The 13,501-nt window shown below is 37.3% G+C and overlaps 1 protein-coding gene across 2 annotated transcripts in view; it reads right to left on the reverse strand.

The window, feature by feature from the left end:
* si:ch211-196i2.1 (collagen alpha-1(I) chain) overlaps positions 1 to 13,501 on the reverse strand; it is a 77,444-nt gene that overhangs the window by 32,511 nt on the left and 31,432 nt on the right. Inside the window, exons 1-2 of one of the 2 annotated variants that reach the window (XM_048166755.1) lie at positions 7,173 to 7,321; positions 535 to 1,188 (exon numbers count right to left, since the gene is read on the reverse strand). In XM_048166755.1, the coding sequence (XP_048022712.1) occupies positions 535 to 1,188; positions 7,173 to 7,271 (753 nt within the window). In that variant the 5' untranslated portion in view covers positions 7,272 to 7,321. Of the gene's footprint in view, positions 1 to 534; positions 1,189 to 7,172; positions 7,322 to 13,501 lie in introns of those variants that run through there. The other variant, XM_048166754.1, reaches the window with a different exon arrangement.

Consider the following 13,501-nt stretch of genomic DNA (forward strand, 5'->3'; position numbering starts at 1 on the left):
AGTAATTTATAGTGTTAATATTAATTAGCGAGTTCACGAATGGCTTGGGAATGCAGAGCATTTGCAGCTTATATGGACTGCATGCCCCTGATCCAACATCAAAGTCCTAATAATTCCCTTTAATTGTCCCCTCTTGTTCTTTCTGCATCAGACTTGGTTTTGCTGCTTTTGTTGATTGTGGCAGAAGTTTCCTATTTATTGTGTAAAAAGCTGTACATGCCTTGTTTGACATGTCTGCTACAGCAATTGATTTCAGCTGTTGTGTCCATTTGCTTCTTGGACGCAGAATTGTTTGACATATTTCTTTAACAGGATGTGACATAAGACCAACAGTTATTTAGTGTTATTTATACACTATGATAGTATTTATTAATATTTTGAATTAGCTTTTTCATTCATTGTTCAAATTAGCAGTTTTCATTTTAATTTAATATCATCATGTCTAAAAGTTCATCTAATATTTATATTTTACTTTCTTTTCAGCTTCTTTTCTTTTCTTACAACAACATTGATATATACTGAATTTATACTCACAGGCTCACCCCGGGGCCCCACTGGCCCCATAGGTCCCCGTTGGATGCGATACATATTCCCATCAGAGCCAAGCACAAGGTCTCCATGTCTGCCTGTAAGTATAACAGTATCTGGGTGCTCCTCAGATCCCCAACCAGACCCTGCAGGGATATCTGGAGTCTTGGATGTTGTTCTTCCACTGCCTTTTGAGATGCCCTCCCAAGAAGTTGTGCTAACAGGAGCCTGTGTGGTGGCCTCTAAATCCTCTTTTAACAAGTTGGATTCTCGATCCTCAGGACTGGAGGTGGTTTCTAGATGGATTTCTCCACTAGATACAGTACTTGCGGTAGGTTTCTTGGGTACTTGAACATCCAGGTTGATAATTGTGGTATCCACTGGTTTCTTTGGTGAAGGTTTGCCAGGTTTGTGCTTGTCAGTGGTGATGTTTTCATCTAGATGTTTAGATGTGGATTCTGGTTTTCCATCACGACTGCCTGTAGTGTCAGTTGGGATGGTTTTGGAGGGTTTACCACCATTTTTGGACAAGATATTTTGGTCCAGAAGGTCTGTATCCTCATCCACCTCAAACACATCACCTCGCCCCACAAGGACAGGACGTTTGGATCCAGTGGGCAGAGTACCATCACCACGTATAATCCCACGTCTACGGAGACCCTATTAATAAAAATAAATTACTTAATGCGTGGCAAGAATTGCGTGTAAGCTATTCATCAATTACATCTGGAAGCTTTATTTTTAGCATAACATGTTTAATGTAGATGTAATCACTTGTATTTGTTCATAATGTCTAATTTACCATGAGATTGTTTATGTGATTTGATTAAAGCTGTAATCTCCATTTTAACATACGGTTGTCAAGTTGCTGCTGTTAACAGATGTTCAGGTAAATACGAGTGTTTGATAATTCCAGGAAGATAAACAACAATCATTTAAACTATTAAGCATCTTGTAGCAATCAGCAATGATCTACTGAGTTCTGACATCATGTAAAAATCAGAGTTGCATGCACAGCTTACACTGTACCACTCCAACAAGGCACCCTTCCATGTCTACATCACACTGGTAGTTTAAAGAGTCAAAACAGTGTGACAGTGACACAAAACACTCATACAAACAACATTTGTTCATGCTGAGACAAAGTCAATGAGATTTGGAAAAGGACACAAAACGAAGAAAAAAAAAAAGACAAAATCATGGTCTGGATTCCATATGATCTGGTTTGGTTCTGAATGATGAGAAGGGAAATGAAAAACAGCCTCTCTCTGTGATGAAACAACCACATCACGGTATCAAACGCAGGGAATTGTTGCAGTACATCAAAATGACATTGTACAAAACTGAAACATGTGTCTCTTTAAAGTCTGCTGTGATTCTGTCTAGTTGCTTTATTTGCATGAAGTGCAAGCCAGGTGTTTTAGTAAAGTGACTTTTGTAGGACAATATGAGTACTTCAGTTCTCTTGGTGGCATCTGCAAGCTTTACAAAAAGAGAAACTCAAAAAGAGAGTTGAGAGTCGTGAAAGGTTATATGAAGCTATTTATATTATTCAGAGTTATAACCATTCTATTTTGTATTGCCAGATTGGATGCCATGGCTTTGTATAAGGTAGCACTTTATTTTAAAGTCTTGTTCCCCATACTTATTATAGTATTTACAATAACTGGGTAATAACCAGGTACTAACCCTGAACCTACCCCTAAACTTAACCTTAACCCATGTAGTTACATTATATTACCCAGTACTTTCTTAGGTAAGTACACTGTACGTACACAAACTGTAAATTAAAGTGCAATTAAAGTGCCTTGTATAAAATAATTACATTAATATATTAATAAATATAACAAATGTGAAAAAAATCTTCCATATATATTGTGTGCGCGTGTACGCACACATATATACATATATATTCTAAATGTATTTAAAGTCCCCCTGTAGTCAATCATTTTATCCCTTAAAACTCATCTATGATCACCAAAATTACATATTTACATATTTTTCCTTTGAAAAAAAATTCTTAATGCCTTATAATAGCTTGAATGTAACTCTACACCCTTGCCTCATTTAATATACACTAATCTATAAATATGCTAATTAGCCCCGCCCCCACTCACTCACACATAGCACAATAGAGTGCCCCAGGGATGACGCGTTTTTGTAGGCCAACCCGGAAGTTAGCGGCGCACAGGTTCCCTCGGTTGAAAGCCTATGCATTTTTCCCATAGACTTTTGGAAAATCGCAGAAAATAAGCTCTGTGTTTAACAAAGGGTTATGACACTTACGCGTTTTGTCTATCAAGATAATCTTTACAAGTTAACACAACATTTATAGATTTTGAAGCCTAAATAAAGTCGCCAGATATAAAAGGCTAACAGTAGGCTATAAACGGACTACAGCACACCATGGTCGCGGATCAACGTCGTCACCACCAAACTTCTTCAAACTGTATTTAAAAAACAACGTTATTTAAAAACATGCTCGCTGATTATGATCTGTGCTGTGTATGAATACTTATCCACTTTTTCATGAGAAATGCTGTCCAAATATCCCGTTTTTAATGATGACGTCTAAAGTCCCCGCCAAAGGAAGCAGTCCCTTTTAGCAACTTGTTAGCAACCGCCGATTTTAAGACACAGTAAAAGTTTTAAAAAATCACAAGTGGGTTATAACTGGTGTGTTTTATGTCATAGATCAAAACGTGAACGTATTTAGAGGCTTTGTTAACCACAGACCTTATTTCAGGCGATTTAGCAAAAACCCATTCAAAAAACCCATAGACTTTACGGCGTTGGAACCGGAAGTCCTAAAATGCTAACTCGCTTCCGGGTTTTGCCTACAAAAATGCGTCATCCCTGGGGCACTCTATAGTATCGCTTTTTACAATGCCAGACACATAACAGTAATTATTATAATTAGCGTTTGCTTGACTACATTATCAAACAGCTAATAATGTGTTGCTAATGCTACACAAACCATGTTCACATTCATGAGTCAGCTGCCTTCTAACAATCAGTATCCTTAGAAACGCTTTGAACAACGTCAATGGAGAAAGGAATATAGTTCATCACAACATCGTAATATGCATCATACACCCGCCATATTGCTAAATCTACCCGATTTTTCATATCAACAGAAAAATATATCGGCATAACCACCTTTTGAAACTCCCTTGTGCGGTCAGTTAATAATATGCTAAAGCCCGCCGGCACATTGTCGCGATTGGTTACAATGTGTATGTGACGTCAGAAACACCAACGATTTCAAACTGTGGGTTTGAGACTGTCTTTGGTTTACTGCAGTTTTAAACGACACAATCGTGTTGACTTATGAATTTGCACATTGTTTGTCTTAAAGCATGTTAAAAACACCAGATAGACATACAAACTACATTAAAAACTTGATTTTCACCACAGGGGGTCTTTAATATATTATATTTTATTATATGTTATTTATTTTTATATACCCAGTGAATAATATGTCAGTCAGCAAGATGACATCCGACTGTAGCCTGTAAAGGTGAGATTGAAGAGCGAAGGAAGGAAACTTGGGTAAAATCAGACCCTCTAGTCTAATACTGGCTAACAATGGCTCTTTCTGTGGCCATAGCCTGCTAAACCGACACTTGATCTCCACCTGGCTACGAAGGGCTGTCGTCCAGCTTATCTTCCTGCTGTTGGTCTGATATCCCTCTAATAGCCAGCCAAAGAGGGTCTGAACACACTGACTCACATTAAGTGCCCAGTCACCCAGAAAAGAGCAACTTCCACTCCAGCTCTAGCTATAATACCATTTGGCCACTAGGGGGCTTCCTGTGACTAGGACCACCATAAAAACATACTTCACTGCTGCAGTGCTTTGTCCTTAATTAGTAATCAGAGACCTTTTGTTTGTTTTCTCTTTCACAAAGTTAGAAAATAGAGGCAGAATTTGATCACTGAAAAAAAACAAGGTCACTAAAATGATTTTCTCCTAGTGAGCGATAAAATCGGACACTTATCTAGGGGCCGGAATAACAGAGACACCTAGCAACTAGGGTTGCCACCCATCCCGTGAAATACGGAATCGTCCCGTATTTACAGGCAAAATGACGCGTCCCATATCAAGTCAATACGGGACGCGATTTGTCCCGTATTTTACATAGGTCCACATTATGCAGCATCCCATGCAAATCATTGTGTGAAGACATGTCCTATTCTGCCCCTGATTGGGTAATACTCGCTGCCATCGTTGGTTTGTTTCAGGTTCACGGGCCGTGAATCACGGCCAATCAGAGTCAGAGGAGGGCGGGACGCCGCCTCGCCCGTTCTTTTGTCAGAGAATCCATTTGAAACGATGGCGGAGGCCATCAATTTTTTTAATTGATAATGTTTCATATGCTGCCTATTAAGAAATAATGTTAATAATGCACATTAATCATGTTATGGTATGATTTGTTTATTAAGGTTAAGTTGTACAGTCAGACACATAAGCATTACTTTAATAAGAGTTAAGAGAGATATATTTAATACATATTTAATCAAAACCTATGTGAATAAAATAAAGTAATACAAAATAAAATAAAGTACCTATGTGAATGAAATAAACAACTATTTGTTATGCTTAACCAATTTAAATAATTGCATCATTCAATACTAAAGAATTAACAATAGACTATATAAAAATGGAATAAATAAATACATAAATATATTTACTTACCAATAATAAAAATGTTGTTAAGTGTTTTACTTAAATAAGAAATGTTTGTAGATATTATGTCATTTAGGTGTGGTTTCACTGTTTGGATGGTGTTACTGCAAACAATGCCAAATATTTTAGCCAAAATCTTTGTTCACATCACTCTATAAAATTATTCGAGTTAATTAGCAATTTCTTATCCTACTCCCCTCTGGGTTACAGCAGCTGAGTTATCGCAGGTGTTGGCCTACGTTTATTATTGTCATAGCTGTGTATTCAATATGACCACTTAAGTTGTGATAGTGAGAGACTGATTGCATCTGTTCACACTGATTTCAATAGCAGATATCTTATTATAATGTCCATTGGTATCAATCTTAATATGTTTATGAAAACATGTTTTAAGTTATGATATACCACCACTGGCACTGGCCCCGAGGGGTGTGGCCCCCGCTGCGGCAGGCGTCCCTTATTTTTCTGTACTGAAGATGGCAACCCTACTAGCAACCATACAGCAACAACCCAAGATTGTGGTGGTGACTTTTAGACAAAAATCCCCTACTCACACTGACTGTCCTGACAAGTGGGGGAAATACAGAAGCTGTGACAAGATTAGGCAAAGATCTGTCTATAGTAGTATGTCTATTGTGACATAATCCAGATCAACGATCACTTCAAGTATGAATGTTCCCAGAGCTTTCGCTGTGATGTGCAACCCTGCTATTTAAGGTCTGTTACAAAAACCTTCCCTGACTGAACACAGTTTAGACAGATCAGTGACAGGTCTGCAGAAGAGGTAAAGAGTTTCCTACAAAATAAAAGGGATATGCCTTTAGGCTCCAGAGACATTACTTACACACGCATCTACATGCCAGGTAACCACCACTAGTGCTAAATACATGCATATAGGCAAAACGGTTCTGAAAAATCTAAAGAAACTCGCCTATTATTATATTGCAGTTCTGAAATGTACAAATTTGCATCTAATGACTTGGTCTGTAAATATATAAGTGAGCCTACAAAACAAGGGTCTAGTATCACGCATACACATAAGTCAGCACAAAAGAAGACTTGAAAGATGGCAACTATCTGTAAATCTATCACAGAGACACAGGTATTTATGGGCAATGTCAAACCAGCTGTATCTTGCATTTTGACTTTGATTTAAATATAGTGTCCCATAAAATGTTTCTCATAAAGCAATGCCCTACATTTCCAAAGAAAGTGGGAATTGGGACTAAAACTTTATATGGAGAAAAGATGGTTAGGCGCAAAAATAAAATTAAGTAAGAAAACACCATCTGCAGAAATAACTGAATTCATTCTCAGTCTTATCCTTTGTTATATTGGTCTTGTCATAAAACGGTTGTTTTCCTGCCACAGAGAGTTTTTAAATGCAATGTCAGACTGGGAATTCAATTTAGCTCTATGCATATAATAATAATAAAACAAATCCTATATATTTAAAAAAAAAAAAAAAAACAGTATGGTAAAATAAGCAGCAAAAGGAAAACTGAAAAAGAGAGAAGTGCTAAAAATCAACTGCAATATTGAAAAATACTGCAAAACCAATAAATGTCAAATATAGTCAAAATCTGCACACTGACACTACACATGAACCCAGCGATTGTGGTAATAAGGGTCGAACTAGCTCAGTGAAAACTATTTCCCTCATATAACCCGAAACCACTGTAACCTCTCACATCTGCAGCCAAACCACTGTCAGCCTTCAGGAGAGATGGACTAACGCTTGATTACACGCATATGTCTTATTTTTCAACACGAATATTTATACACATACTAAAAACCACAAAAAATGAAATCAAAGTGGAGCTTCATTAAGTGTTGGATTACCGCACACCACCAAACCCACGTGTCATTATTAGATAGGAGTTAATGCATGATTTGTAAGAACAATTTTCCCAAACAAACACATTTTGGAAAGGTTTCCAGAATGAAGCCATACCTTTGGAATGTGATTCCTCTGACCTTGCGCTCCAAATCTCATTAAATCCAACAGAAACCATCCAAGCAAACACATCCAGATCCTCATGGTGGCACACATACACACACGCGCACATTCACTCACACATACATCATCAACAACATTAATGCAGTGAAACACAGTCAAGGTTAGTCAAATACGTGCAAAACACGCTAGCACACCCACAAACTCTCAATCCACCCACATACACGCAGATTACATGCAGACACACACATATCATCTACTTCACACAATGAGACACCTGTTTGGCTCTGTGGCCTCAGGGCAAATCGAGCGGGTGTATGTGCGAGGGTGCGCTCTTGTCTTTGTGAGTGGTTAAGAACGCTTGTAGTGTCCAGATACAAGTACTTACATGCTTGCTGAGGTGGATCAGAATGAACTGACAGAAACAATATGATTTATACAATAACTTTTTGCTAATAGGGACAACTGGACCAATGGGAAATTCATACACTGCTCACATGCAGACACATTTTGGCATCGTTTGACAGGACGAAGCTCCTTGACAGCTTGTTGAGATTCTGCTGATGTGAATTATGTGCAAGTAGAAGAAGAAAAAGTGACTATCAGTGCCCTGAATCACAGAGAAGATCCTAAATCAAAGAGGAGGCCATCCACACTCTTCACTCACAAAGCAGAAAGCAATGTGGAGTCTTCATGGAGACAATCCACAGAGATCTGACACAAGGGTCCTTCCCAAATAGCAGCTAATTGCTTCCAGAAAATTCCAGTCAGTTCTGGATTTGTAGGACCCTGATGAGTTTTGACAAGTTTGTATGTCTGTCTATCTCTACAGTATTTACTGTATCTTCTTATATCTATCTACAGTAGTGGAGCATCAGTCACGCTCATCAGGAAAATTAGGAATTGAAACAGAAAAATTGAAACACACACACACACAAACACACATTTTTATCAAACCAAACGTCATTAATAGCGGCTCACTTCCGCGATTTAGTATGATTGCGTTCATATCAGCAGTGAACCATACCGGAGTTCACATGAACTGTACCCCAGACCGCCCTTTTTAAGCGGACTCGTGTATGGTTTGCGGTTGCACACCCGAGTTCAGAAGACAGCGTTTATGTCATCCAAACGAACAGAACTCTGACGTCAATCGAACCCGGGTGTGCACCAAAAGTGCTATGGTGAAAGCACCTAAAGTCACTTTGCATTAACTGCATGTGATTTATTGTGGGTTTGGGGATGGATGGTACTAAATTACTGTCTCAGAACTGATAATTACAGCCAGTGGAGTTGAGGTCTGTGACTGCCTGAGGATAGAGACACAGTGAGGAGGAGAGCAGGCACGATATAGACGCCTGCACAATGACATATAATTATGGAGTTTTCAGTAAACCATCATACACACCAAAAAGGGAAAAATGCCTTAATTTATGTAACAATTTGCACAGCTGAGCTCTAAAAGAGGAGAATGTCACATAGTCACATGGTGCTGTTACTCTGGTTTATTGTCATTGTGACATCCAAATGGGAAACAAGTTTCTGCACATGTATAAATAGATATTAACTTAATTACAAACACATTCATATTTGTTGTTCTAAACAACTGCCAGCTGGAAACAGATCAATCTGAACTGATCAAACAGATTTTTTATAGATGGAATTCTCAGCGGTTGTCTTGACCAAAAACCAAAACTTTTTAGAACTTAAGTGTAATTTGCATTTACATGAAATTTATTTACATCTCTTGGATGAAAAAGTTGTAATAGAATTGTATTTACTAAATCAAAATTGTCTCATGTAGGCATTGATAAAAGCCTGATAGAATCAAGTCATAAATATATTTGTTATTTTTTTATCCCATCAATGAAATCCTTGGAAATCCTTGACTCTAATGAGACATGGAAATGGCATGCACTACAAACTACACAAAGAAAAGAGACAAGAAAACAACTTATTGCTTCAATTATTACTAATAGGACAGATGTGTTCATAGACTCATAACTCTTAAATAGCTTCTTTTTTTTTTTTAATCCAAGGTTGCACCTCACCTAAACATGTGTGCCAGTATGTGTGTATCTTTGTAGAGACTTGTATTAAGACCCTAAGATATTTGTCTGTTTTCATCTGTCATTGTATACTCTTTATCTGTGTGTATAGTCATGTTTGTGTTCCAGGTGGGTGTGGTTTACCGTTCAGGAAACACTGATTGGTCCAGCTAAGCACCTGACCTGTTTTTAAGGACCGCCCCAAACACTCAGCCTTTGCCTCGTGCCTCGTTGACTTTGTGCTATCGCCATCGTTCTTCGCCTACTTTGACTTTTGATAATACTGTTCGTTTCGTCATCGTTTGTTTGAGAGCAGTGATGGGAATAACGGCGTTATAAATAAACGTCATTACTAACGCAGTTACTTTTTTTCAGTAACGAGTAATCAAACGAATTACTTTTTCTCCCGTTACAACGCCGTTACCGTTACTGGCAAAAAAAATGCCGCGTTACTATAATTGAGCTCACTGAAGCGTTTTTCATCCGAGTAAGCTCTCTCTCAGTCATAGGACCTGCAAAGTTTTTTTCTCTGGTATGTGCTGCGGTTAGTCATACACAACTATAATTTTAAACTGATAATAATGTATGATGCGCTGTGTGTGTGTCTGTCAGAGCATGCGCGCGAAGCACGAGCTCAAACCAGAATACCCTTTTTGATGCTAGATCGAAAATATGTGAAATGAGTTTTTTTCTAGTCGACTAGTAGTTGTTCATTTAAGCTATTAGTTGACTAATCACATTTATATTAATTTAATTTCTTAAATACTGGAGAGAATAAACCATAATAAGGAGCGTTTACATAATATAGGCTATATAGCACTTAAGGGCACGCATAATTGCCATAAAGAACCGGCAAAAGTAATGATTATGAGTGTGACAAAAACAGCAAGGAGACATTTTAATTGTTTATTAATAAAGTAATGTTTTCTGAATCAGTGTCGGCTGCAAAGATGAAGCTGACATTGCTGATTCTCATTGCTGATCATCTGCTCATATGGACACGCCTAGAGAGATAATGCACATTTCATTCGAATTAGGCTACATAATCAGAGTAGCCTCTTTCTTTTCGTTTTTAATTACTTCATTTTCGTTAAAGTAGATATTTCAAGCATTCTATAGATATATTTCTCATGTCTGCGAGGCAAGCAGCCTCTGAGTTTCGGTTCATTTAGCCTGTAAGACGCGCTCCAGTTCACGCGCCAGTGATCGCGCCCGCGCCTCCACGTCATGATTTTATTGTCTGCTATATTTGCTTGTTATATATTAAATCCAAGCAATTGGTTGATGCAACATTGATTAAAATTAAGATACAATTTTTACAAAACGAAATTCACTTTAAAGAAAGGCTTTCTACAAAGCAAAACTTAATGAAGTGGTCAAAATCTGACCCACTCCATGTCTCCCGATATATTTGCGCATCTTATGATGCATCTTACTCATGCTGTTCACTTTTCATATTCGAATAAATGGATTTAAAACATAACATAGGACTATTTAAACATAAATATGAAACTACATTTTCTTTAATGGCTACCAACACAGTACAGAGAAATTTCATGTCGTGAGCAAGAGCGGATCAAGAGTCAGGAGTCGCATCAAGAATAATTTATTCTTAGACTTATATGTAATATTGGGGGCATTCAATTTATTTGGCATATTTTTATTTTTATTTTTTTAAAAGTAACGCAATAGTTACTTTCCCTGGTAATTAGTTACTTTTATAATGATGTAACTCAGTTACTAACTCCGTTACTATTTGTGAGAAGTAACTAGTAACTATAACTAATTACTTTTTTAAAGTAATGTGCCCAACACTGTTTGAGAGTGTCGTGCCAGAGAGATTGTGAGTGTATAAGGAGATTGTGAGTGTTTGTTTATTGTTAATATTTTTGATTACCCGGTTTATTTGATCTCAGCCTGTTTGACTTCGCTAATTGAATTCCGAATCTGATTTGTTTGCCCAAAACCCTGTATATACTGCTGTAAAAACTCTTGTAAATATTATTTTCACTTTAAGGGAGGTAGGGGGTTTGACGCCAATTTATTTGTATCTTAATTTCACTTTGTTTATGGTTAAGGGAGATAGGTAAGTTAAGTTGTATTTTGTTTTCTTTATTTTTGGTGAGGTAAATTAGTTTCTAAAAGAAGATTGTTTTGTTTATTGTTTTGGCCGTGTCTGCCCCTGACATTGAAACCCTTATTTAACCCTTTTATTTGAACCCTTATTGTAAATAAACTTTGTATTGATTTTGATATCTCTCTGGTATTGAGACTCGCTTCCTTTCTGTTATGGCTGACCCCTAGCGGTCGTAACAGAAACTGGGGGCTCGTCTTAAAGTTTTTGACTAATCAAAAATTGATGCAAGAGGCTTGGAAAGCCAGAAAAATAGGAACCTACAATATCATTCAAAAGTTTGGGGATCTCTTATTCTTACCATGGCTGCATTTATTTGATCAAAAATACAGTAAAAGAAATATTGTGAAATATAATTACAATTAAAATATATATATATATTTTAATTGAATACATTTTAAAATGTAATTTATTCCTGTGTGTTACAGTAGACTGGAGACAGACAAAATGCACTCAACCTAACTTTCAACCTTTGTCCCTGATATCAGGAAGGTGAGGAAATTAGCCACTCAGGCTTCTTTGTAAATGAAGATCTTCTATAAACAACACTTCCATAGTGTTTAGCATAGCTGGCATTGTCTCATGCATGTTCTCACTTTTGCTCATGAACAAATAAACTACCTTTAAACACAGATGATACATTTATTACTTTATACTCACAGACAGAGTGAGTTCAAAGGCACGTTTGGAGGCACGCTGTGAATCCTTCACAGCCTGTCTGAGTAATTCTGACACTTCCCTAGAGGAGTACTCAGTCCAACTCAAACCTAATTTTAGTGCAGAGCAAATCAATTACAGGCTTGTGCCAACCTCTGCCAAATGAAACCCACAAAAAGAACAAGTCTATTTCTAAATACACTAACACCACTTTTAAACATACACACTGCCCCTGTAGACTAAGCAGAACAACCCATAACAAATAAACAGAAACAGACAGACACAAACACATATGCATTTTAAACTTTGGCAATCGCACGTCACCCAGTGGGTCAAGCAAACATGTTCTATAACATTTACACATAAAACCTAATTTCTCGACAGGGCCTCTGCTCCAGACCTTGAGCTGCATGGTGCTTATATACTGTAGAAGTAGGTTACTGTACTGTATATAGAAGTGGGTTGCCTTCCCTCTCTTCTCTCCCTTAAATTGGTAAAAAAGCTTTAATAATAATACTAATAATAATACTACTAATAATAATGGTTTGGGGTATCGTTCATGTAACAGTACTGGACAGTGGACAAGGTAAACAGTACTACACACATACTTAGACTAGTGTTGTCACGGTACCAAAATTCCAGTAGTCGGTACCGATACCATGAAAATTTTACGGTTCTCGGTACCAATTTCGGTACCACAGTAAAATCTATTGGAACTATTTTACTATTTTATACAGCCTATTTTAAAAACATTAAATATGATTTGGAGTGTGTGTGTGTTTGTGTGTGTATATATAGGCTACCTCAATGAAATAAATTTTGAACTATAAAAAAATAAATAATTAATTAAATGCTCAAACATCCATTGTGTACTGTTGAAAAAACCAGCATATGCTGGTAAGGTAGGTTTTGAAGCTGTATGCTGGTCCTAAACTGGTCCTGCTGGTCCATACTAGTCCTAAGATGGTCCTGGACCAGCATAAACCAGCATACCAGCTTCAAAACCTACTTTACCAGCATATGCTCGTTTTTTCAACAGGGGTAACAGACGTGCGTGTTTATTTTAGCTATTCCGTCAGAGAAACAACACACTACAGCCTCTAAAACTATGAAATAAATATCGGTAAATAATGGTAACCTAAGTAATAAGAAAGTTAAATATTATTTCAAAAAGCATTCGTTTTTTATTTCCACACAAAGACGCGTCATATAGGCTATAGCCAAAGTCCCGTTATTACTTTGATATAGCCGCTTTGCGCTTTGAGAGGGATGTGGGACACGAGCAGGAAAGAGACCATTTCTCTTTAATAATATCTTCGTTATTTCCTGATGTTACAAACAACTGACACTTGTTGTAAAAGGTCTGAAGAGCGTGTTTTATCCTCCGCAGGGGCAAGACATTTGATTTAGCGCTGCCAGAGAAAACGAAAGTAAAAATCACTGGTGTGTGAAACGCACTAACGTTATATACAAATAAACTTGACGCG

Source organism: Megalobrama amblycephala, linkage group LG18, assembly GCF_018812025.1.
Source record: "Megalobrama amblycephala isolate DHTTF-2021 linkage group LG18, ASM1881202v1, whole genome shotgun sequence".
In the NCBI taxonomy this organism is placed as follows: Eukaryota; Metazoa; Chordata; class Actinopteri; order Cypriniformes; family Xenocyprididae; genus Megalobrama; species Megalobrama amblycephala.